Raw genomic sequence first — 24333 nt, forward strand, 5'->3', positions numbered from 1 at the left:
ATGTGGGCTCACCGCCTGAGCCCACATCAAAGGGAGGGTGTCCGACATCGGAGTACTATTACACCCGATGTCAGAAAGGGGTTAAAGGGAGCCTGTCATGTAAAGTAATGCAATTAACATGAAGATATGGGGTTAATCTGCAGGTTACTAGTGTTTTGACATTATGCAGCACCCGCACTGAGAGCCCCACTGCCGAGGGGAAATTAACTCTATTACCCCTGGCAGGTTTGCTCTTTCAGTTACAGGGGTAGCCCTGGCACTGTTTCAGTCACCGCCCTGGTGGCTGTAACTGCGCCCCCGACACTGATTGACAGGCGCCCCTAATGCTGATCTGGCTGATCTTTATGTACACAGTGTTGACTGTAGATGTGCCAGCGCTGTGCCCATTACTGAATGTCAAACGATACCGGGGAGGGGGATAAAGTTAATTTTCTCCTGGCAGAGGGGCGCCGCACTAACTTGCAGATTAACCCCATATCTGCAGGTTAATAGTGTTATTTTATATGACAGGTGCCATTTCAAGGGGATAAAAGTCAAGAATTAAAAGGAAAAAAGTGTGTTCATTTCATAATCAAGACTAAATTATATTTTCCATTAATGGAATTACTATTTTATTGCTTAATGTCACACCTGCCTGTCATTTTCCTTTACAGCATATCCAAAAATTTGTGAATGCGACGTGGCGAGAGCGTTATGGATCAGAGCTGGATAGTTGGAAAATAACACTCATCTGGTCCATAATAGTCTCTGTGTTTCCACTCGGTGGTTTCATGGGAGCACTACTGGCAGGTCCGATGGCTATCAGGCTGGGAAGGTAATGTACTAACATTAGTCATGTACTTACATTTTACAATGGGACATGACCAGTTTCATGTGTTAGGTCTGTAACAGACGCAATATCGTGCAAATTTATAAGATACACAAGCATCTTTAGTAGAGTTGAGCAAATATGTTCAGAATCGGTTGCTGAATCTGAATTTGCCATATTCGTGCCATATTGGTGCCCTGTTTGTGTTGAATTTATGATTGATGATTGGTTCTGAACATATTCGGTAATTTCTACTCCCATTGACTCCAATAACGTTCAGCTGTGTTCGGCGAATATTGCATAAACAATATTTACTGTGGATCGTAATCGGAACCGAATTTTGAAAAATTTGTTCGACTCTAATATTTAGCCCCTAGGGAAATGTCAGTAAGCAGGATCTTTTTGTTAGTGCAGATGCTTGGCTGCTTGCAAAGACTTCTATGAGCTTGCAGAAATGTAATAGAATCCATAGAGATTGGAAAGAAGCTGAGAGTGTCTAAATTGTGGCAGAGCACGTCTTATGAAGGAAAACCATACTGCAGACTTCTTAGAGTAACAGGCTGGCATTTGGGAAGAGACATTGCGTCTAGAAAATTGTCCGGGGCAACAATTGGACAATTTTACCAATTTTTTAAAACCTTGTGAGGAGCCAACCAACCCCTAAATGACTGGCAAACATTTCTTAGGCTAGGTTCACATTGCGTTAATGGCAATGCGCTGACGGCATCCGTTACATAGTGGCACTAACGCTATGTAACGGATGCGTTAGCGCACCCATTAACTGCCATTATGTAGCGCATCGCTAACGCATGTCATAATCGGCATGCGTTAGCGATGTGCCGTCATTCTGTGACGGACCCTCGGACGCGGTCTGCAGCGTTTTTGGGTCCGTCGCTGCTAGAACAGATGGAGCATCTGTGCTAGCGCGATCGCATAACGCAATCTTTAAAAGGCACTTGCGTTGCGCAGTCCGTTCAATGCATGTGTTGAACGAACTGCACTTAACGCAATGTGAACCTAGCCTTAAGGTGGCACATGGTAGCTGAAAATTCATTAGTTTTATTTAGTAAAAAAAACAACATTTTTTAAGGACTCTTGTGCTAATGGGAACCCCTTTGGCGATCATATATTAGTATTGTGTTAACTAAATGGCTTTGTGGAATTTTCTTTTTTATTAGATTTACTTAATCCACGTAACAAATTAATTCTCACTCTGAGAGCATCAAATGTTGCCATGAGTTTCGTAAACTCTCCCATTTTTCTAAAAATTGATGTAGAGCCTAAATAGAAAAGGGAAGAGAAAAAGCAAAGCAGTGTAAAACACTTGTTAGTACAGGCAAGTGGATGGCTGGGGCTCATCTTACTTGTACTTGGAGGTACTACTTTTGGGTAAGCTTCAGGGAGGAACAATAATACATAACCAGACATTTGGTATCCTGAGAAATTGCGTCTCTGGTGCCAAAGGGTCAAGTTATACATACAGAAAAAGTCACATGCTGGAGTACAAAATGGCACAGATGTACATCACAGGCAAGAGATAAACTGTATAGGCCATAAATATAAAGGCTCGAGTTGAGAAGAGATCCATAATAAAAAAAAATTGTTTTTATTAACCCCTTAAGCCCCGAGGGTGGTTTGCACGTTAATGACCGGGCCAATTTTTACAATTCTGACCACTGTCCCTTTATGAGGTTATAACTCTAGAACGCTTCAACGGATCTTGGCGATTCTGACATTGTTTTCTCGTGACATATTGAACTTCATGTTAGTGGTAACATTTATTCAATATAACTTGCGATTATTTGAGAAAAAGCAGAAATTTGGCGAAAATTTTGAACATTTCGCAATTTTCCAACTTTGAATTTTTATGCCCTTAAATCACAGAAGTATGTCACGCAAAATACTTAATAAGTAACATTTCCCACATGTCTACTTTACATCAGCACAATTTTGGAACCAAAATTTTTTTTTGTTAGGGAGTCTATATGATAGAAAATACCCAAGTGTGACACCATTCTAAAAACTGCACCCCTCAAGGTGCTCAAAACCACATTCAAGAAGTTTATTAACCCTTCAGGTGTTTCACAGGAATTTTTGGAATGTTTAAATAGAAATGAACATTTAACTTTTTTTCATACAAAATTTATTTCAGCTCCAATTTGTTTTATTTTACCAAGGGTAACAGGGGAAAATGGACCCCCAAAGTTGTTGTACAATTTGTCCTGAGTATGCTGATACCCCATATGTGGGGGTAAACCACTGTTTGGGCGCATGGCAGAGCTCGGAAGGAAAGGAGCGCCATTTGACTTTTCAATGCAAAATTGACTGGTATTGAGATGGGACACCATGTTGCGTTTGGAGAGCCCCTGATGTGCCTAAACATTGAAACCCACCACAAGTGACACCATTTTGGAAAGTAAACCCCTTATGGAACTTATGTAGATGACTTTGACCCACCAAGTGCTTCACAGAAGTTTATAGTGCAGAGCCGTAAAAATAAAAAATCATATTTTTTCACAAAAATGATCTTTTCGCCCCCAATTTTTTATTTTCCCAAGGGTAAGAGAAGAAATTAGACCACAAAAGTTGTTGTGCAATTTGTTCTGAGTACGACGATACCCCATATGTGGGGGTAAACCACTGTTTGGGTGCATAGCAGAGCTCGGAAGTGAAGGAGCGCCATTTTACTTTTCAATGCAAAATTGACTGGAATTGAGATGGGACGTCATGTTGCGTTTGGAGAGCCCCTGATGTGCCTAAACATTAAAACTCCCCACAAGTGACACCATTTTGGAAAGTAGACCCCCTAAGGAACTTATCTAGATGTGTTTTGAGAGCTTTGAACCCCAAGTGTTTCACTACAGTTTATAACGCAGAACCGTGAAAATAAAAATTCTTTTTTTTTTTTCACAAAAATGATTTTTTAGCCCCCAGTTTTGTATTTTCACAAGGGTAACAGGATAAATTGGACCCTAAAAGTTGTTGTCCAATTTGTCCTGAGTACGCTGATACCCCATATGTGGGGGGGAACCACTGTTTGGGCGCATGGCAGAGCTCAGAAGGGAAGGAGCGCCATTTGGAAAGCAGACTTAGATGGATTGGTCTGCAGGTGTCACATTGCATTTGCAGAGCCCCTGATGTACCCAAACAGTAGAAACCCCCCACAAGTGACTCCATATTGGAAACTAGACCTCCCAAGGAACTTATCTAGATGTGTTTTGAGAAGTTTGAACCTCCAAGTGTTTCACTACAGTTTACAACGCAGAGCCGTGAAAATAAAAAAATCTTATTTTTCCCACAAAAATGATTTTTAGCCCCCCCCAATTTTTATTTTCCCAAGGATAAAAAGAGAACTTGGACCCAAAAAGTTGTTGTCCAATTTGTCCCAAGTACACTGATACCCCATATATTGGGGTAAACCCCTGTTTGGGCGCACGGGAGAGCTCGGAAGGGAAGGAGCACTGTTTTACTTTTTCAACGCAGAATTGGCTGGAATTGAGATTGGACGCCATGTCGTGTTTGGAGAGCCCCTGATGTGCCTGAACAGTGGAAACCCCCCAATTCTACCTGAAACCCTAATCCAACAACACCCCTAACCCTAATCCCAACGGTAACCTTAACCACACCCCTAACCCTGACACACCCCTAATTCTAATCCCAACCCTAATCCCAACCGTAAATGTAATCCAAACCCTAACCCTAACTTTAGCCCGAACCCTAACCCTAACTTTAGCCCGAACCCTAACCCTAACTTTAGCCCCAACCATAACCCTAACTTTAGCTCCAACCCTAGCCCCAACCCTAACCCAGCCCCAACCCTAACCCTAACCCTAGCCCCAACTGTTATGACCTGGTGGGTACGGAGCGGTACTGAGATGACCTGGTGGGCAAAACCAATCGGACTCGCTACGGAGCAGCACTGAAATGACCTGGTGGGTAAAACAAAAATAGGACTAGCTCTGAGGAGGTGGTAACTTTACTGACCGCAATCCCTACTTCTAACACCAACACTAGAAATAGCCGTGGAGCGTACCTAACTCTGCCTAGACGCCTCTGCACAGACTAAGAACTAGCTACCCCTGAAGATGGAAACGGAAAGCTATCTCGCCTCAGAGAAACCCCCAAAGGAAGATAGCCCCCAACAAATATTGACGGTGAGTGGAGAGGGAAATGACAAACTCAGAAATGAAACTAGATTTTTTAGCAAAGGAGGCCAATACTATCTAAATAGACAGAGATAGAAAAGGTTGCTGTGCGGTCAGTATAAAAACTAAAAGTCCACGCAGAGTTTACAAAAATAACCACCACACCGACTCACGGCGTGGAGGGGCAAATCTGCGACCCCAGAGCTTCCAACTAGCCGGAATATTTCATAATGACAAGCTGGACAAAAGAGACATAAATTGAACTGAACAGAAGGTCATAAGCAGGGAAACACCCAAAAAGTAGCAGACTTATCTTAAGCTGAAAATGGACTGGCCAACAGAGAACTTCCAGGAAAGGACAGAATCCACAGGAAATACATTGACAGCTGGCATCCACTAAAGACAAAAACCCAGTTAAATAACAAGGCCAGGAAACCGATTAGTGAACGCAGCTGCTAAGTTCCACTTGAAACCACCAGAGGGAGCCCAAGAGCAGAACTCCCAAAAATACCATTTGCAACCACAGGATGGAGCCCAAGAACGGAAGTCACAACACCCAACTCTCACCCTAGCCCTAACCCTAGCCCTAACCTAACCCTAGCCCCAACCCTAACCCTAGCCCTAACCATAGTCCTAGCCCTAACCCTAGTCCTAATGGGAAAATGGAAATAAATACATTTTTTTAATTTTATTATTTTTCCCTAACTAAGGCCGTGATGAAGGGGGGTTTGATTTACTTTTATAGCGTTTTTTATATCGGATTTTTATGATTGGCAGCTGTCACACACTAAAAGACGCTTTTTTATAGCAAAAAAGTTTTTGCGTCTCCACATTTTGAGACCTATAATTTTTCCATATTTTGGTCCAGAGTCATGTGAGGTCTTGTTTTTTGTGGGACGAGTTGACGTTTTTATTGGTAACATTTTCGGACACGTGACAGTTTTTGATCACTTTTTATTCCGATTTTTGTGAGGCAGAATGACCAAAAACCAGCTATTCATGAATTTCTTTTGGGGGAGGCGTTTATACCGTTCCGCGTTTGGTAAAATTGATAAAGCAGTTTTATTCGTCGGGTCAGTACGGTTACAGCGATATCTCATTTATATCATTTTTTTATGTTTTGGCGCTTTTATACGATAAAAGCTATTTTATAGAAAAAATAATTATTTTGGCATCGCTTTATTCTGAGGACTATAACTTTTTTATTTTTTTGCTTATGATGCTGTGTTGCGGCTCGTTTTTTGCAGGACAAGATGACGTTTTCAGCGGTACCATGGTTATTTATATCCGTCTTTTTGATCGTGTGTTATTTCACTTTTTGTTTGGCGGTATGAGAATAAAGCGTTGTTTTTTGGCTCGTTTTTTTTTTTTCTTACGGTGTTCACTGAAGGGGTTAACTAGTGGGACAGTTTTATAGGTTGGGTCGTTACGGACGCGGCAATACTAAATATGTGTACTTTTATTGTTTGTTTTTTTTTTAGATAAAGAAATGTATTTATAGGAATAATATATATTTTTTTTCTTTATTTAGGAATTTTTTTTTTTATTTTTTTTTTTTAAACTTTTTAACTTTGTCCCAGGGGGGGACATCACAGATCGCCGATCTTACAGTTTGCATAGCACTCTGTGAGATCGGCGATCTCACTCATCGCTGCAGGCTTACAGAGCTGCAGCTTCTGCCTGCTCCTGACCCGGAAGTACTCCCTGCAGGACCCGGATGCAGCCCCGCGGCCATTTTGGATCCGGGGACTGCAGGGAGAAGACGTTCGGTACAAGGTGAGTACATTCCCTTGTACCGATCGTCTCAGGGAAGCCCGCAGGGAGCCCCCTCCCTGCGCGATGCTTCCCTGTACCGCCGTTACACTGCGATCATGTTTGATCGCGGTGTGCCGGGGGTTAATGTGCCGGATGTCAGCTGCGATAGTCAGCTGACACCCGGCCGCGATCGGCCGCGCTCCCCCCGTGAGCGCGGCCGATCGCTATTACGTACTATCTTGTCGGTGGGAATTAAGTTCCAACCCACCTCGACGGTATAGTACGTCATATGGGATTAAGGGGTTAAGTCACAAATGAGTATAACCAGTAACAGAAGTAAGCCGAAATGTCTGATAGGGAACACTGATAAGTGACAAAAATTATAGAACAAGGACAGGATGGATGTAATTACAAAATATCTGAATGGTACTGTGACATCATATATTTCTACAGTTGTGGCCAAAAGTATTGACACCCCTGCAATTCTGTCAGATAATACTCAGTTTCATCCTGAAAATGATTGCAGTCACAAATTCTTTGGTATTATTATCTTCATTTAATTTGTCTTAAGTGAAAAAACACAAAAGAGAATGAAGCAAAACATTGATCATTTCACACAAAACTCCAAAAATGGGCCACACAAAAGTATTGGCACCCTCAGCCTAAAACTTGGTTGCGCAACCTTTAGCCAAAATAACTGCGACCAACCGCTTCCGGTAACCATCAATGAGTTTCTTACAATGCTCTGCTGGAATTTTAGACCATTCTTCTTTGGCAAACTGCTCCAGGTCCCTGATATTTAAAGGGTGCCTTCTCAAAACTGCCATTTTTAGATCTCTCCACGGGTTTTCTATGGGATTCAGGTCTGGACTCATTGCTGGCCACCTTAGAAGTCTCCAGTGCTTTCTCTCAAACCATTTTCTAGTGCTTTTTGAAGTGTGTTTTGGGTCATTGTCCTGCTGGAAGACCCATGACCTCTGAGGGAGACCCAGCTTTCTCACACTGGACCCTACATTAAGCTGCAAAATTTGTTCGTAGTCTTCAGACTTCATAATGCCATGCACACGGTCAAGCAGTCCAGTGCCAGAGGCAGCAAAGCAACCCCAAAACATCAGGGAACCTCCGCCATATTTGACTGTAGGGACCATGTTCTTTTCTTTGAATGCCTCTTTTTTTCTCCTGTAAACTCTATGTTGATGCCTTTGCCCAAAAAGCTCTACTTTTGTCTCATCTGACCAGAAAACATTCTTCCAAAACGTTTTAGGCTTTTTCAGGTAAGCTTTGGCAAACTCCAGCCTGGATTTTTTATGTCTCTGGGTAAGAAGTGGGGTCTTCCTGGGTCTCCTACCATACAGTCCCTTTTCATTCAGACGCCGATGGATAGTACGGGTTGACACTGTTGTACCCTCGGACTGCAGGGCAGCTTGAACTTGTTTGGATGTTAGTCAAGGTTCTTTATCCAACATCCGCACAATCTTGCGTTGAAATCTCTTTTTCTTTTCCGTTCACATCTAGGGAGGTTAGCCACAGTGCCATGGGCTTTAAACTTCTTGAGGACACTGCACACGGTAGACGCAGGAACATTCAGGTCTTTGGAGATGGACTTGTAGCCTTGAGATTGCTCATGCTTCCTCACAATTTGGTTTCTCAAGTCCTCAGACAGTTCTTTGGTCTTCTTTCTTTTCTCCATGCTCAATGTGGTACACACAAGGACACAGGACAGAGGTTGAGTCAACTTTAATCCATGTCAACTGGCTGCAAGTGTGATTTAGTTATTGCCAACACCTGTTAGGTGCCACAGGTCAGTTACAGGTGCTGTTAATTACACAAATTAGAGAAGCATCACATGTTTTTTCAAACAGTGCCAATACTTTTGTCCACCCCCTTTTTTATGTTTGGTGTGGAATTATATCCAATTTGGCTTTAGGACAATTCTTTTTGTGTTTTTTTCATTTAAGACAAATTAAATGAAGATAATAATAACAAAGTATTTGTGTTTGCAATCATTTTCAGGAAGAAACTGAGTATTATCTGACAGAATTGCAGGGGTGTGAATACTTTTGGCCACAACTGTATATCCTTATGATTCACCAGGTTGAAGGTAATTAACACAAACTAATACCGTATATAATAAACAGTTGGCAAGAGATGATAGATGATAAATATTATGTATTGATTCAAATCAACTTTGAGTGGATTATTCTTATAACTTGTAGAAATCTTATGCTGAAATGTGCAGACAGGTAAAATAGGTTTGGCTCAATACACATCCCCTCAATTTATAGAGGTATCAGAGCATAAAAAGCCCATACAAGCAGTCAATAAAGAGATAAAAAAAGATATATTGATAAGGTGCTGTGTGCTATATTACCTTGTAGCAGGGTGTCAGTAATGTTCCTGATAGAAGTAGTCACCTCGGTGTCCCCTCACTCCGACGCACGTTTTGCTGCCAGCTTATATTTATGGTTTGAGCTTATAGTTTTTATTTAAAGTTTAAGAAGTGCCATTAATATTACCACCAGATATCAGTGTGTAAATGGACAAACTGTGTTTCTGCCCATTTTCAGGAGTATACACTCACTAGATGGATGCCGTGGGATGTGTCCACATAGGGATCCATTCTAAAAAATATATGTACGGTATATCACATGGCATATGTTGTTTTTTGTTGTTGTGGCTTTCAGTATAGAATAGCACGGTCTGCTGCACCTTCCAGTACACTTAAAAAAACTGTATGCCGATGAAGTTTATCCTCAAGCCAAGTCTTTCACGAGAATCCATGGTCATTGCTCTACCACCTAATCTGAGGAAGGGCTCAGGATGAGTTTGAAACGTGACACCATAGTGTTATTCTATATCTTTACACCTTCGTGTTGCCTGGAGGCAGGGGCTGACTGGCCCAGGTGGCAAAGAGGCAAATGCCCCCCGGGCCGCTCCCCCAGCAGCTGTTCAGGGCCGGCTGCCTGGTGGTGGCTACAGCCACACAGCAAATTGTGCGCAGCCATGTCTGCTGTACTGTGACGCGGCTGGCAACAGACACAGCCGCATCACAGTTAGCGCACATGTCTGCGCTGGGGCCAGGAGCTATGCTTGGCTGTCACCTTGACGGCTGCGCAGCTACTGCTCCCTTCATGTTCTCTATACTTCCAGGTTAGGTGTTGGGCATGCGCGACGGCGTCCTCACCCACACGCCGACATGACCCGGATGCTAGAAGCAGAGAGGCACTGCAGGGGAGCGACTGGTGAGGTAAGTATGAAGAACTTTTTTGTTTTCTTTATAAAATAAATGTAATGGTGGGTAACTGCAAGTTATGAAGTGGGGGGTGTAAGGAGGCTGCACATGATGGAATTTGGGGGTTAAAGGAGACTGCACATGATGGAGTGAAGGGGTAAGTGGGGCTGCACATGATGAAGGTTGAGTGGGGCTGTACATGATGGAGTGGGGCTGCACATGATGAAGGGGGAGTGGGGCTGCACATGATAGTTTAGTGGATAAAGGAGACTGCACATGATGAAGTGGAGAGAGTGGGGCTGTACATGATGGAATGGGGCAGCACATGATGATGTGGGGGTAAGGGGGATTGCGCATGATGAAGGGGGAGTGGGGCTGCACATGAAGTGGGGGGTAAGAGGGACTGCACATGATGAAGTGGGGGGTAAGGGGGACTGCACATGATGAATTGGGGGTTAAAGGGGACTGCACATGATGAAGTGGGGGGTAAGGTGATCTGCAGGGCCGGCCTTTGCCCTGTGCGACCTGTGCGGCCGCACAGGGCGCCAAGGCTCGTTAGCATACAAGGGGCGCATTTGAGCTCAGCAGATTAATGTCACATTACATCACAATGTAGACGCTTAATGGCCTGAGGGCGCCCGCACCTCTTGTGGCGCCCCCCGCCGCGCCATTTGCGCTATCTGTATCTGCTGCTCGCCTGCTCCTGCCCAGTGCCGCCCGCCCTGTCGCTCGGCTCTCTGCGTGTGACGTAATGTCACACGCGCAAGCCGTTCTCCCCGCTGGGCAGGGACAGCACGCAGAGGAACTTTAGTTCCGCCTTCTGCTGTCCCCGGCGGGAGAGAACGGCTGCACAGCGTGTGACATGATTACGCCACACGTCCCCGCTCGTGCCCCGCCGCTCTCTTCCCGGCACTGAAGAGCAGAGCAGAGGTGGACCTGAGGAGCCAACTGTTACTCAGCCAAGCAAAGCGTGAGTAATAACCACCTCACATGGCCTCCACTATGCTGGCGGTCGCCCCGGGGGGGGGGGGGTTGGGGTGCAGCTTGCTTTTTTGCAGTGTGCGTGTGTATGTGTGTGGGGGGGGGGTTGGAGTGCAGCCTCATTTTTTGGTGTGTGTGTGTGGGGGGGGGGGGTTGGGGTGCAGCCTTATTTTTTGCAGTGTGTGTGTGTGTGTGTGGGGGGCGGGGTGGGGTTGGGGTGCTGCTTTATTTTGCAAACGTATTATGGGTGGGGGGGGGCGGGGGGTTGGGGTGCAGCTTTATTTTGGAAACGTATTATGTGTGTGGGGGGGGGCGGGGTGGGGTTGGGGTGCAGCTTTATTTTGGAAACGTATTATGTGTTGCCGCAAGCAAGGGGCCCATCCGCAAGCATGGTCGCTGTGACTGGGTCCGGACACTGTGGCTGGGCACCATTGCTGTGACCCTTTTGCTGTGGGGCCCATTGTGTGGCTGGGCCCTGTTGCTGTGGCTGGGCACTGTGCTTGTGGTGGGGCCTAGCCACAGCAATGGGGCCCAACAGCAGCAATGGGGCCCAGCCACAAAAAAAGGGGACCAGCCGCAAGAAAAGGGCCCAGCGACAGCAATGGGGCCCAGCCACAAGCACGGTCACTGTGACTGGGTCCGGACACTGTGGCTGGGCACCATTGCTGTGACCCTTTTGCTGTGGGGCCCATTGTGTGGCTGGGCACTGTGCTTGTGGCAAAAATAAAAAAAAAGGACACACCATGGATGCGGGCGGGCGGCACTGGGCCCCCCCAAGCCACGGGCCTGGGTGCTTCCGCATCCGTCGCATCTATGGTGTGTACGCCACTGCATATGGCTCTAGGAACACAAAAGGGTGTTTAGCCTGATTTTCAGGCGTCCTATGGGTCTACCATGTAACATACTACTATGTCCAGGGCAGAAGGGGCTAAAATAGCCCTATGGTGCCTAACCTAACCATGGCAACCGGGGGGGCAATTGGGGGTTAGGTGCATTGCTCAGGAGCCACCCTACTCTCACTTCCTCCCGCTCCTCTCTGCTAAATGTATTCATCCATCCTCCTTCTCCTTCTCCCCCTCCCACTCTTCCCAGACTTTGTGCAGTGTACAGTGGCTTACTTGTTTCTAGTTACTTATCACCTGCTCACCTCTGCCACCTTAGGTTTAAATGAGCAGATAGATGGTTATAGTAGCATGTGGACTGCACTAATAAGACTTTTGGTCCACACCTAACCTTTTCAGGGAAGAATAACATTTGTCAGGCAAGATGAGCCCTAAGAAAGCATCTGGTGCACAGAACAGAAAGCGAAAGGCCTTAGCAGAACAGGCAAATCAAAAGCAAGCAGGGTCTTTAAAAAGACTGTTCGAAAAATCTTCTGAACATGGTGGCACCAATGTACCGAGCACTGCTGAGGAATCAACATCAGATATTCCACAGCAAGAATGTGAAATAAGGAGTGGTATGGATACAATCCCATTGGAGCCAGGGGAACCATCAACGTCATTGAAAATTAGGATCAGCGAAGTTGACCAAGAGTCTACCATAGCAGACGTTTATGAGGTTGCAGTAGAACAAGATCAGTCTACCACACCAGCCCTCACATCAGAAGGGGATAACACATGCCAGCATGTGGAGGGCATTGATGAGGCTGAAAGCAGTGAAATTTCTGCAATCATTGACTCAGATCCTGCACTTTGGCCTACATTAAATTCTTCATCAATTGATCTAATCGTAGAAGCAGGCCCTGTGCAACTTAAAAATATAGAATTTAAGAGAGATGAGAGGAATCGACATTTTTCAGAGGACTTTTACTCTAGAATTTTGGACAATGGCGTGAAACGAGCAAGAAAGTGGTTGGTGTACTCCAAAAGTTTGAACAAAGTATTTTGCTTTTGTTGCAAACTGTTTGATAGAAGATCCCGTACGGCACTTGCATTGGATGGATCACAGGATTGGAGCCATATGAGTCAGATGTTAAAGGCCCATGAAACTTCCATTAACCATTACTCAGCAGAAACAAAGTGGATAGAAGTTCAGCTTCGCATGAAAAACAAAAAAACAATTGACCATCAGTTACAGAGCAGAATACAGAAAGAGCAGCAGCACTGGAGAAACGTACTGGAAAGACTCATGCGTATTACTCAGTTGTTGGCTGAACGGAACTTGGCATTTCGAGGATCTTATGATCGTCTATACACCGCAAATAATGGAAATTTTCTTGCTATAGTACAGTTATTAGGAAATTATGACTTTGTAATGGCAGAACATCTGCGACGAGTCAAGTCAAAGGAGACATCTGACCACTACTGTAGTAAAACTATTCAAAATGAAATAATTAATTTGATGGCCAAAAAGGTTATTAGTGAAATTCTTGAAAGATGCAAAAAGGCAAAGTATTATTCCTTAATTCTTGATTGTACAACTGATCTAGCCCATCAAGAGCAGATGTCTTTTACCATCCGTTTTATTGATGTTAAACTTGGGTTATGCCAGATCAGGGAACATTTTCTTGGATATGTTGCTGTAACAGACACAACTGGTAGAGGATTATCAGATATTATTCTTAATTTCCTAATTAGCAAAGAGCTAGATATTGATGACTGTCGTGGCCAGGGCTATGACAATGGTGCCAATATGGCAGGCAAAAATAATGGTGTTCAAGCCAACATACTAAAAAAAAATCCAAGGGCGTTTTTTGTACCATGTGGATGCCACAGCCTCAATTTAGTGGTTGGAGATGCAGCAGAATCTAACATAGATTCTATAACCCTGTTTGGAATTATTCAGCGTGTATATACTATTTTTGCTGGGTCAGCCAAGAGATGGAAGGTTTTGACAGACCATGTATCAGGTCTTACTGTAAAACCTCTATGTACCACAAGATGGGAATGCCGGATAAACTGCCTCAAACCACTGATCCAAAATCTAGCAGGTATACAGGAGGCATTATTTGCCCTTTCTGAAGACAGCAGTACAGAGCCAAAAACAAAACATGATGCTCTAGAGTTGTCCCAACATATCCTTAATTTTAAATTCATGGTGTCCTTAATTGTGTGGTATGACATATTATTTCAAATCAATATTGTGAGCAAAGCTTTGCAAAACCAGACCGCCAACCTCATCACAGCAGCAGACATGATTGAAAAAACCCATGATTTTCTTAAGAAATTCAGGGAGAATGGTTTTGAAGGCTCTTTCCAAAGAGCAAAGAATATAGCAGAGGAAAATGGTGTGGACCCCATATTTAAGAGTACCTCACGTGTTGTTAGAATTAAAAAACCCACTTTTAGCTATGAAGGACGGGATGAACCAATTGTGGATGCAAAGCAGAAATTTAAGGTTGAGTTCTTCAATGTGTTGGTGGATACTGTCTGCTTTAAATTCAATGGAGGAGCGTTTCCAGCAACTCAGTATTCATAATAAAAAATGGGGCTTTTTGTACGATATAAAGAGCCATGAATCACGGGAAGACTTGTTGGCACATAGTGTAGAACTGCAGAAGTCTCTGACTTATGGCAATAAGTCTGACATAAATGGTGCTGAACTTTCTGATGAACTCTGGCACATTCGGAATGTGCTCCCTGATGATGTTGAGACTCCGCTGCAGATACTTGGTTTCCTCACCAAAAATGAGTTTACAGAGCACTTTCCACAAACCTGGACTGCACTTCAGATTCTGTGCACCATCCCGATTTCTGTGGCCTCAGGAGAGCGCAGTTTTTCAAAACTTAAGCTCATTAAGACATATTTAAGGTCCACTATGACAGAGAGCAGGTTATCCTCACTTGCAGTCTTGTCAATTGAAAATGATGTGTTGGCATCTCTAGACTTAAATGAAACTATTGATGAGTTTGCCAAAGTAAAAGCACGGAAAGTTGCTTTTTAAATCAGTTTATGTAGCACGTTATTATGTTCTTGTTGTTGCTGGATTACAGTATAGTGCACTTTATTTTTATTTTTTTGTCTTGAAGGTTGAAAATTGTGCACATATTTAATGACAGTTTTTCTCATGTATGTTGCATATTTATTATATTATTTATATTTGATATTTTAAGATATTTTATTTAGTATTAAGGTGGATCAAAAGTCATAGAATGACTCTTGGTCCGCACGGCACCCGACCTGCTGCCACCCGTCCGGAACTCTTCTCCATGCTGGCCATCATCTCTGCACTCCGATTGGCTGTCAGCGTTGGGCTGACAGCCAATCAGAGTGCAGGGCGGTGTTTGGCCTTGCAGGCCGCCGCTCTGCACTCTGATTGGCTGTCAGCCCATATGGCTTTGGACCAAGCGTCATTTTTTCCTTTTGGTCCGCTTTAAAGCACTTTATAATTCCCGTTATTGCAATATTAGTGTTTCTTCAAGTGTTTTGCAGGGAAACACAAGTTTTCTAAGTAAACGTGTTGTTGTGAATATTAAAGAGTTATTGTTTTCTTTCAAAGTTTGGAGGGGGGGGGGCGCCGTCCTGCAGTCTCGCACAGGGCGCCTTTTGGGCTAAGTCCGGCCCTGGTGATCTGCACATGAAGTGGGGGGTAATGGGGACTGCACATGATAAAGTGAAGTGTAAGATGGACTGCACATGAAGTGGGGGGTAAGGGGACTGCACATGAAGAAGTGGGGGGGTAAGGGGACTGCACATGATGAAGTGGGAGAAGGGGACTGCAGGACTGCACATGATGAAGTGTGTCTGATGTGGGACTGCTCATGATGAAATGGAAGGGGGATAGGGGGCTACAAATGAAGGGGCACTGCAGATGAAGTGAGGGGGTGATAGGGGACTGCAATGAATGAAGTAAGGGGACTTCAAATTAAAGTGGGGGGACTGCAAAATGATAAATTCAGTGTGAGGGACAGGAGACAGCAATTTAATTGAAGGTGGGGGTGGGGAGAGCAAATGATCAATTGAAGAGGGGGTGGGGAGAGCAAATGATGATCTAGGGGAAGAACAAATAATTAATTTTAAGGGTGGGGGAGTAAATGATGTATTGAATGTGGGGTAGAGCAGTTGATAATGAATAGAGGGTGAGAGAGAAAGACATGACAATGAATTGGGGCGGGAGGGGCATGTAACTATAATGAATCGGGGTTAGGGTTAGAGTGGTAGGTACATAGTGGTGGGCGTTGAGGATGAAGTGACTGGTAATGAATTGGGGGAAAGAGTACAGGTGCTAATTAATTTATATATTAAATGGGGAAAGTGGCTATTTATAGTTAGTGGGTGCACAGTGGTGGATTATAATTTATATTTGGAATGGTCGGTTAATAATAATAATTATAATAATTTTATTTCTATAGTGCCAACACTTTACATTTTAGAGGGGACTTGTACAGACAATGGACATTAAGCATAACAATAAACACATAGATCAACAGATACCAAAAGGAATGAGGGCCCTGCTCGCAAGCTTACAATCTATGAGGTTGCATAATAACCAATTATATATTGTTTGCGGGTGCACCTCTGTATTCAGATGTCTAGTGTACACCATGTTCCAAATTATTATGCAAATTGGATTTAAGTGTCATAAAGATTGAATTGTTTTGTTTTTCAAATAAACTCGTGGATGGTATTGTGTCTCAGGGCTCAATGGATCACTGAAATCAATCTTAAACACATATGATCATTAGTTTTCCAGGTGATTCTAATTAAAGAATTAAATTATAAAGCAGACCACAGGTTTCAAGCAATATGGGAAATAAAAAGGATCTCTCTGCTGCTGAAAAGCATTAAATAGTGCAATGCCTTGGTCAAAGTATGAAAACATTAGATATTTCACGAAAACTTAAGAGTGATCATCATACTGTGAAGAGATTTGTGACTGAAACAGAGCACAGACAGAGTTCATGCTGATAAAGGCATAATGAGGAAGGTTTCTCCCAGACAAATTCATTGGATAAAGAGAGCAGCTGCCAAAATACCATTACAAAGCAGCAAACAGTTATTTGAAGCTGCTGGTGCCTCTGGAGTCCCTCGAACCTCAAGGTGTAGGATCCTTCAAAGGCTTGCTGTAGTGCATAAACCTACTATTCGGCCACCCCTAAACAGTGTTCACAAGCAGAAACGGTTGCAGTGGGCCCAGACACACATGAAGACTGATTTCCAAACAGTCTTGTTTACTGATGAGTGTCGAGCAACCCTGGGTGGTCCAGATGGATGGTTGGTGGATGGCCACCATGTCCCAACAAGGCTGCAACGTCAGCAAGGAGATGGAGGAGTAATGTTTTGGGCTGGAATCATGGAGAAACAGCTGGAAGGGCCCTTTAAGGTACCTGAAGGTGTGAAAATGACCTCGGCAAAGTATATAGAGTTTCTGACTGACAACTTTCTTCCATGGTATAAAAATCAGAATTGTGCCTTCAGGAGCAAAATCATCTTCATGCATGTCAATGCGCCATCTCATGCTGCAAAGAATATCTCTGAGTCATTGGCTGCTATGGGCATAAAAGGAGATAAACTCATGGTATTGCCACCATCTTCCCCTGACCTCAACCCTATACAGAATCTTTGGAGTATCATCAAGCAAAAGATCTATGAGGGTGGGAGGCAGTTCACATCAAAACAGCAGCTCTGGAAGGCGATTCTGACTTCATGCAAAGAAATACAAGCAGAAACTCTCCAAATACTCACAAGTTCAATGGAGGCGAGAATTGTGAAGGTGATAACAAAGAAGGGTTCCTATGGTAACATGTGACTTGGCCTGTTAGGATGTTTTGGAGTTAAATAGCTTTTTTGTTCAGTGAATGTGACCTCCTAATGCTGCAAATTCCACAAATTAGCATTTTCAGTTCTTTAACCCCTTCCTGACATCGGACGTACTATCCCGTCGAGGTGGGGTGGGCCCGTATGACCACCGACGGGATAGTACGTCATCACCGATCAGCGGCGCTCACGGGGGGAGCGCCCCCGGACCGCCCCCGGCACATTAACCCCCGGCACACCGCGATCAAACATGATCGCGGTGTACCGGCGGTATAGGGAAGCATCGCGCAGGGAGGGGGCTCCCTGCGGGCTTCCCTGAGACCCCCGGAGCAACGCGATGTGATCGCGTTGCTCCGAGGGTCTCCTACCTCCCTCCTCGCCGCAGGTCCCGGATCCAAGATGGCCACGGCATCCGGGTCCTGCAGGGAGGGAGGTGGCTTACCGAGTGTCTGCTCAGAGCAGACACTTCGTAAGCCTGCAGCCCTGCACAGCAGATCGCAGATCTGGCAGAGTGCTGTGCACACTGCCAGATCAATGATCTGTGATGTCCCCCCCTGGGACAAAGAAAAAAAGTAAAAAAAAAATTCCCCACATGTGTGTAAAAAAAAAAATAAAAAAAAATATCCTAAATTTTAAAGAAAAAAATATATATATTATTCCCATAAATACATTTCTTTAGCTAAATAAAATAAAAAAAACAATAAAAGTACACATATTTAGTATCGCCGCGTCCGTAACGACCCAACCTATAAAACTGCCCCACTAGTTAACCCCTTCAGTAAACACCGTAAGAAAAAAAAAAAAAAAACGAGGCAAAAAACAACGCTTTATTATCATACCGCCGAACAAAAAGTGGAATAACACGCGATCAAAAAGACATATATAAATAACCATGGTACCGCTGAAAACGTCATCTTGTCCCGCAAAAAACGAGCCGCCATACAGCATCATCAGCAAAAAAATAAAAAAGTTATAGTCCTGAGAATAAAGCGATACCAAAATAATTATTTTTTCTATAAAATAGTTTTTATCGTATAAAAGCGCCGAAACATAAAAAAATGATATAAATGAGATATCACTGTAATCGTACTGACCCGACGAATAAAACTGCTTTATCAATTTTACCAAACGCGGAACGGTATAAACGCCTCCCCCAAAAGAAATTCATGAATAGCTGGTTTTTGAACACTCTGCCTCACAAAAATCGGAATAAGAAGCGATCAAAAAATGTCACGTGTCCGAAAATGTTACCAATAAAAACGTCAACTCGTCTCGCAAAAAACAAGATCTCACATGACTCTGTGGACTCAAATATGGAAAAATTACAGCTCTCAAAATGTGGTAACGCAAAAAATATTTTTTGCAATGAAAAGCGTCTTTCAGTGTGTGACGGCTGCCAATCATAAAAATCCGCTAAATAACCCGCTATAAAAGTAAATCAAACCCCCCTTCATCACCCCCTTAGTTAGGGAAAAATAAAAAAATAAAAAAATGTATTTATTTCCATTTTCCCATTAGGGTTAGGGCTAGAGTTAGGGCTAGGGTTAGGGCTAGGGTTAGGGCTAGGGTTAGGGCTAGGGTTGGGGCTAAGGTTAGGGCTAGGGTTAGGGTTAGGGTTAGGGCTAGGGTTGGGGCTAGGGTTAGGGCTAGGGTTGGGGCTAGGGTTAGGGCTAGGGTTAGGGCTAGTGTTACGGCTAGTGTTAGGGCTAGTGATAGGGCTAGTGATAGGGCTAGTGATAGGGCTAGTGATAGGGCTAGTGTTATTGCTAGGGTTAGGGCTAGGGTTATGGCTAGGGTTGGGGCTAGGGTTGGGGCTACAGTTAGGGTTGGGGCTAAAGATAGGGTTAGGGTTTGGATTACATTTACGGTTGGGAATAGGGTTGGGTGTGTCTGGGTTAGAGGAGTGGTTAGGGTTACTGTTGGGATTAGGGTAAGGGGTGTGTTTGGATTAGGGTTTCAGTTATAATTGGGGGGTTTCCACTGTTTAGGCACATCAGGTGCTCTCCAAACGGGACATGGCATCCGATCTGAATTCCAGCCAATTCTGCGTTGAAAAAGGAAAACAGTGCTCCTTCCCTTCAGAGATCTCCCGTGTGCCCAAACAGGGGTTTACCCCAACATATGGGGTATCAGCGTACTCAGGACAAATTGGACATCATCTGTTGGGGTCCAATTTCTCCTGCTACCCTTGGGAAAATACAAAACTGGGGGCCAAAAAATAAGTTTTGTGGGAAAAAAAGGATTTTTTTATTTTCACGGCTCTGCGTTGTAAACTGTAGTGAGACACTTGGGGGTTCAAAGTTCTCACAACACATCTAGATAAGTTCCTTGGGGGGTCTAGTTTCCGATATGGGGTCACTTGTGGGGGGTTTGTACTGTTTGGGTACATCAGGGGCTCTGCAAATGCAACGTGACGCCTGCAGACCAATCCATTTAAGTCTGCATTCCAAATGGCGCTCCTTCCCTTCCGAGCTCTGTCATGCGCCCAAACAGTGGTTCCCCCCACATATGGGGTATCAGCGTACTCAGGACAAATTGGACAACAACTTTTGGGGTCCAATTTATCCTGATACCCTTGTGAAAATACAAAACTGGGGGCTAAAAAATCATTTTTGTGAAAAAAAAAAAATTTTTATTTTCACGGCTCTGCGTTATAAACTGTAGTGAAACACTTGGGGGTTCAAAGTTCTCACAACACATCTAGATAAGTTCCTTGGGGGGTCTAGTTTCCAATATGGGGTCACTTGTGGGGGGTTTGTACTGTTTGGGTACATCAGGGGCTCTGCAAATGCAACGTGCCGCCTGCAGACCAATCCATTTAAGTCTGCATTCCAAATGGCGCTCCTTCCCTTCCGAGCTCTGTCATGCGCCCAAACAGTGGTTCCCCCCCACATATGGGGTATCAGCGTACTCAGGACAAATTGGACAACAACGTTTGGGGTCCAATTTATCCTGATACCCTTGTGAAAATACAAAACTGGGGGCTAAAAATCATTTTTGTGAAAAAAAAAGGAATTTTTATTTTCACGGCTCTGCGTTATAAACTGTAGTGAAACACTTGGGGGTTCAAAGCTATCAATACACATCTAGATAAGTTCCTTAGGGGGTCTACTTTCCAAAATGGTGTCACTTGTGGGGGGTTTTAATGTTTAGGCACATCAGGGGCTCTCCAAACGCAACATGGCATCCCATCTTAATTCCAGTCAATTTTGCCTTGAAAAGTAAAATAGCGCTCCTTCCCTTCCGAGCTCTGCTATGCGCCCAAACAGTGGTTTACCCCCACATATAGGGTATCGTCGTACTCAGGACAAATTGCACAACAACTTTTGTGGTCTAATTTTTTCTCTTACCCTTGGGGAAATAAAAAAATGGGGGCGAAAAGATCATTTTTGTGAAAAAATATGATTTTTTATTTTTACGGCTCTGCATTATAAACTTCTGTGAAGCACTTGTTGGGTCAAAGTGCTCAACACACATCTAGATAAGTTCCTTAAGGGGTCTACTTTCCAAAATGGTGTCACTTGTGGGGGGGTTTCAATGTTTAGGCACATCAGGGGCTCTCCAAACGCAACATGGCGTCCCATCTCAATTCCAGTCAATTTTGCATTGAAAAGTCAAATGGCGCTCCTTCCCTTCCGAGCTCTGCCCTGCGCCCAAACAATGGTTTACACCCACATATGGGGTATCAGTGTACTCAGGACAAATTGCACAACAATTTTTGGGGTCCAATTTCTTCTCTTACCCTTGGGAAAATAAAAAATTGGGGGCGAAAAGATCATTTTTGTGAAAAAATATGATTTTTTTATTTTTACGGCTCTGCATTATAAACTTCTGTGAAGCACTTGTTGGGTCAAGGTGCTCACCACACATCTAGATAAGATCCTTAGGGGGTCTACTTTCCAAAATGGTGTCACTTGTGGGGGGTTTCAATGTTTAGGCACATCAGGGGCTCTCCAAATGCAACATGGCGTCCCATCTCAATTCCAGTCAATTTTGCATTGAAAAGTCAAATGGCGCTCCTTTCCTTCCGAGCTCTGCCATGCGGCCAAACAGTGGTTTACCCCCACATATCGGGTATCAGCGTACTCAGGACAAATTGTACAACAAATTTTGGGGTCTATTTTCTCCTGTTACCCTTGGTAAAATAAAACAAATTGTAGCTGAAATAAATTTTGTGTGAAAAAAAGTTAAATGTTTATTTTTATTTAAACATTCCAAAAATTCCTGTGAAACACCTGAAGGGTTAATAAACTTCTTGAAAGTGGTTTTGAGTACCTTGAGGGGTGCAGTTTTTAAATTTGGCCCGGTCATTAACGTGCAAACCACTCTTGGGGGTGAAGGGGTTAAAACAGATCAAATGTTTAGAAATTCTACTGTGACTAATAATTTGGAACAGTGCATTTTGAGTTTTTACTCATTTTGGAGATTATACTGTTATCATTGGGAGGTTTCTCCAATAAAATTCGATGTATACTCTAACGGGTGATGACTTTTATTAGACTGACTGTCATTTGCACCGACCATTTAGGAAAATCCGAGAAAAATATAATTTGCATAATAATTTGGAACATGGTGTAGAAGAAAGGGAAAAAGTGGGGAATGTGGTCTGGAAGCCGTGCTCTAGGTAACTGTGTTATTTTATGCAGAGACGAGTCCTGGCTGGAAGAAGTGATGGCAGTCTGTGCTGGATGAAAATGAAAAGCAAAGATGAAGGACTTCAGCTAGAGACATCACTAGTGAGTCAGTGTATTACCTGTACACTGACACTATACACTGTATACTATATACAAAGCTCCTGTGTATAATGTCACTGGCAGTGGTGATCACTGTATTACCTGTACACTGACACCTTATACAGATCTCCTGTGTATAATGTCACCAGTGATCACTGTAGTATCTTTACACTGACCGTAAATACAGAGTTCCTGTATACAATGGCACTTAGTGTTGTGCTTTTTTAAAATTAATGATCAGTATTGTAGTATACTAGTAGCAAAAGTTGTACACTCCCTGACAGAAGTAATGTCGCTTATCCATGTTATGTAAATAAAAGCTTATAACATGATGTTAAATTCATCCATTGGTTGTATAAATTATTCTTTTGAAAGCTGAAACCTTCCAAAATGTGGTTTAGGTTAAGAAAATAAATTGACATTAATGCAGAAATATTGATCAGTTAATGGACACAGAATGGTCAGATTTTAGCAAGACAAAAGTTTTGTCGCCTGGTCACATAATGCACCCAATCCTAGTTTACATCCTCACCTGTGCTCAGTAAATGATCGGTTATTTAGTGTGTGTGTGTATAAAAAGAAACCCAGCACCCCAGACCTTCACTTGAACTGCAATTTGAGCTCTTGACAACATGCCAAAAATCCACCCTGTGACCAAAGCCTGGATTATCAAGAGGCTGAAGACCAGATCCACTGCAGAGGTGGCGGCCACCTTTAATGTGTCTCAGCGTCAAGTACAAAGAATTAAAAAAAAGATTTGAAGAGACTGGAGAGGTGTTTGACTAGCCCAGGTCCGGCAGACCCCACAAGACAACTGCTCAGGAGGAATGTTTGTTGGTTAGAAAATCCAAAGCAAGCCCCTCTTCCACAGCAGCAGAGCTCTAACAGGTCTGGTCACCTCAAGTCCCTGTGTCAACTAGTAAAAGTTAAATTCACCGCACGTGACACGCCGATCGTTAGCAAGGCGCGGGAGCGCCGCTTGTCATAACAGACACTGCAGGTCCACACTACTGGACAGGATCTTCCATAGGCAGACATTTAGATTACAATAGAGCTTATATTGCACCGCTGGGACTTTCCGCCTTCTCTGTATATCACTATCTTAGCTGGAACAAGCGATTACTAGTGTTGAGCGATACCGTCCGATACTTGAAAGTATCGGTATCGGAAAGTATCGGCCGATACCGGCAAAGTATCGGATCCAATCCGATACCGATACCCGATACCAATACAAGTCAATGGGACTCAAGTATCGGACGGTATTCCTGATGGTTCCCAGGGTCTGAAGGAGAGGAAACTCTCCTTCAGGCCCTGGGAACCATATTAATGTGTAAAAGAAAGAATTAAAATAAAAAATATTGCTATACTCACCTCTCCAAGGGAACCGGCAGCGTTGTTTGCTTAAAATTCGCGCTTTTCTTTCCTTACGTGAAGTCCCGGCTTTGTGATTGGTTGCGTCGCAGTCACATGGGCGACGCAACCAATCACAGCAAGCCGTGACGTAATTTCAGGTCCTTAAGGATTTTAAAATTACGTCCCGGCTTTGTGATTGGTTGCGTCGCAGTCACATGGGCGACGCAACCAATCACAGCAAGCCGTGACGTAATTTCAGGCCCTTAAGGATTTTAAATTACGTCCCGGCTTTGTGATTGGTTGCGTCGCAGTCACATGGGCGACGCAACCAATCACAAGCCGTGACGTCACGGGAGGCTGGACACGCGCGCATTTTAAAATGCGCGCTTGTCCAGCCTCCCATGACGTCCCGGCTTGTGATTGGTTGCATCGCGGTCAACCAATCACAAGCCGGGAGGCTGGACACGCGCGCATTTTAAAATGCACGCTTGTCCAGCCTCCCGTGACGTCCCGGCTTGTGATTGGTTGCGTCGCGGTCAACCAATCACAAGCCGGGAGGCTGGACACGCGCGCATTTTAAAATGCGCGCGTGTCCAGCCTCCCGGCTTGTGATTGGTTGACCGCGAC

The 24333-nt window shown here is 43.9% G+C and overlaps 1 protein-coding gene across 1 annotated transcript in view; it reads left to right on the forward strand.

Moving 5' to 3' along the window:
* Window positions 1–24333, forward strand: part of SLC2A11 (solute carrier family 2 member 11) — a 100964-nt gene that overhangs the window by 17263 nt on the left and 59368 nt on the right. The window contains exon 3 of the mRNA XM_077293456.1: window positions 654–814. Within this exon, the coding sequence (XP_077149571.1) occupies window positions 654–814 (161 nt within the window). The remainder of the gene's footprint in view (window positions 1–653; window positions 815–24333) is intronic.

Source organism: Ranitomeya variabilis, chromosome 1 (assembly GCF_051348905.1).
Source record: "Ranitomeya variabilis isolate aRanVar5 chromosome 1, aRanVar5.hap1, whole genome shotgun sequence".
NCBI classification, from domain to species: domain Eukaryota; kingdom Metazoa; phylum Chordata; class Amphibia; order Anura; family Dendrobatidae; genus Ranitomeya; species Ranitomeya variabilis.